The sequence below is a fragment of the Humulus lupulus genome, chromosome 8 (genome assembly GCF_963169125.1).
Source record: "Humulus lupulus chromosome 8, drHumLupu1.1, whole genome shotgun sequence".
NCBI classification, from domain to species: Eukaryota; Viridiplantae; Streptophyta; class Magnoliopsida; order Rosales; family Cannabaceae; genus Humulus; species Humulus lupulus.
The window spans coordinates 100,138,355-100,140,453 of NC_084800.1; the positions used below are offsets into that span (position 1 = coordinate 100,138,355).

The following is a 2,099-nucleotide window of genomic DNA, read 5'->3' on the forward strand; positions in this document are numbered from 1 at the left end:
TGGTTTTTAATTAAAAACAAAAAAAAAACTAACTGTGATTAATTAATATAACCAAAAAATCTGTTTGTCTAAAACCAAGTTCTAAAACTAATCTAAGACAAAAAAAACTCAAAACTCCATACCCAGAAAAACGATGAAGATGAAGCTTTCCCCCCGACCACACCCAGACGATCCAGCCCCGACAATATAGCACGTGAACCCAGTAGAAGAAAACTTGTAATTCCTTCGAATTGGGGGTTAGGGCATCTTTTGCATCGGGTTAATGGAGATCGGAAAAAATTGCCATTGTCGACCACCAAGGCCAGTGGTAGAAAGAACGGCTTGGACAAACAAAAATCCTGGGCGAAGATTCAGAACATGCAACAAGTATCGGGTAAGATTGGTCTCCATTTGTTTTTGTAATCTGATTCATTGAATAAATGGTTATGGGTGTTCACTAGAAATTTTGTATGTTTTGGTCAACTCAGATTCATGGTGGGTGTAATTTCTTTGAATGGATAGACCCTCCAATGTGCCATCGAGCAAAGGTGGTCATCCCTGGACTACTAAGAAAAATTGGTGACCTTGAAACTGAAATCACATCCCTAAGTACGACAACTGACATTGGAAGTCATCGACAATGCAGTGGTTCTTCAAATGGATTTGAGACACAATCTCACAACCTTCAAAATGTTGGAAGAGAAAGCTGTGAAAGTTGTGCTGAAAGCAGGGGTAGAGTAAATGATGGAGGTCGAATGCACTGTTACTACTTTTTGAATACTATGTATTTTGCTGTAATTCTATTGGTTGTGGTTATTTGGGCTACAAAATCAAAGTAGAAGTTGATGGTATTGTTAGTTTATTTTTGGGTAATCTTCATGTGCAATATTGACAATGACAAAGCTATTGCACCCTATGCATTGATTTGTATTGAATTTTGTTGTAAAATGAAACCCCGAATCAATGTAGTCTATCTTGGTCTATTTGGAATTCAGTATTCTAGTTTATGTATTTTGTGAAATAAATATGATCAACATCTAGTTACATTCATTACCATAAGAGATAGGTACAAAAATATAGGCCTAAAAAGCCAAATGTATCTGATCTGTACATGACCAATATCATGGCCAGCATGACCCTGTCATGACTCAAAAAACAGATATGATCAAAAGGTGATTTGTACATGACTCAGAACATATACCATCTGAGTCTCCATCATCAAGATTTTGAGTACAAAAATCTGAAACTGATCGCCACCACTCCCTAGGGTCAGGCTGTGTACCCATCTCTATCTCAGCTTCAACATCTTGCTCAAACTCTTCCTCCTCCAATATGAAATCTTCATCACTTTTCTTTCCTTTCCCTTTTCTGTCACGCTGAACTTTGTCTTGGCTCTTCTCAGCTGTATTTTCCCTCACATCAGCTTGAACTTTGTCTTGGCTATCCTCAGATGTATTTTCCCTCACATCAGCTTGCTTTCCTTTCCTATTTCTGTCACTTTGAACCGGGTCTTGGTTCTCCTCAACTGTATCCTACCTCACATCACCAATATCATCCTCTGAATCTGAAAGCACAACCACCTCTGGTATTTGGTCTTCCATATCACTTTCATCATCCATGTAGTCAAACTCTTCTTCATATTCCTCTTTATCAGGTTCATCAAAGGCAGCATCATGAAATTCCTCAGAATATTGATCAGCATCAAACTCTTCTTGTTCCCCATCAATGGTTGCATCAACAGGGATACCAACAACATCTGTAGGGACATCACAATCATCTGGTAATTCCTCTATAATACATATTTTCAGAGGAGGACAATGTTAGCAGGGACATGTTTAACAGCTTCTGAATCTTCCTTCCAATCTAAAGGTAGAACTGTTTCAGGAAAAACAAGATATATGTCAATCTTTGTAGCCCGATTCCTCTCAATATCCTCTACAATTCTTAGGATCTCCTTATCCCCTACCACCATGAAGCCCATATTAAGCACCTTTCCTATTGGTTTGTACATAAAACCCACTGGAAGTTTATGTCCTAAGTCTAAGGCTGTTATACCCAGATTTCGAGCCATGGTAAATGTGACCTCGAAAGTTGGATTCGCAACAAATGGTCTCGTAAGG

The 2,099-nt window shown here is 38.5% G+C and overlaps 1 protein-coding gene across 1 annotated transcript; it reads left to right on the forward strand.

Moving 5' to 3' along the window:
- Positions 1–222: 222 nt before the first annotated feature.
- Positions 223–818, forward strand: LOC133795873 (uncharacterized). Its single transcript, XM_062233332.1, has 2 exons — positions 223–373; positions 468–818. The coding sequence occupies exons 1-2, from the start codon at positions 263–265 to the stop codon at positions 816–818; spliced, it is 462 nt and encodes a 153-aa protein (XP_062089316.1). The 5' UTR covers positions 223–262.
- The last annotated feature ends 1,281 nt before the right edge of the window (positions 819–2,099 follow it).

What these genes read in the sequence shown, in the direction of transcription:
- LOC133795873 (XM_062233332.1), top strand. Translation starts at nt 263, where the DNA reads ATGGAGATCGGAAAAAATTGCCATTGTCGACCACCAAGGCCAGTGGTA. An exon ending in GAACATGCAACAAGTATCGG is followed by an intron (nt 374 to 467) that starts GTAAGATTGGTC and finishes TGGTCAACTCAG; the next exon opens with ATTCATGGTGGGTGTAATTT.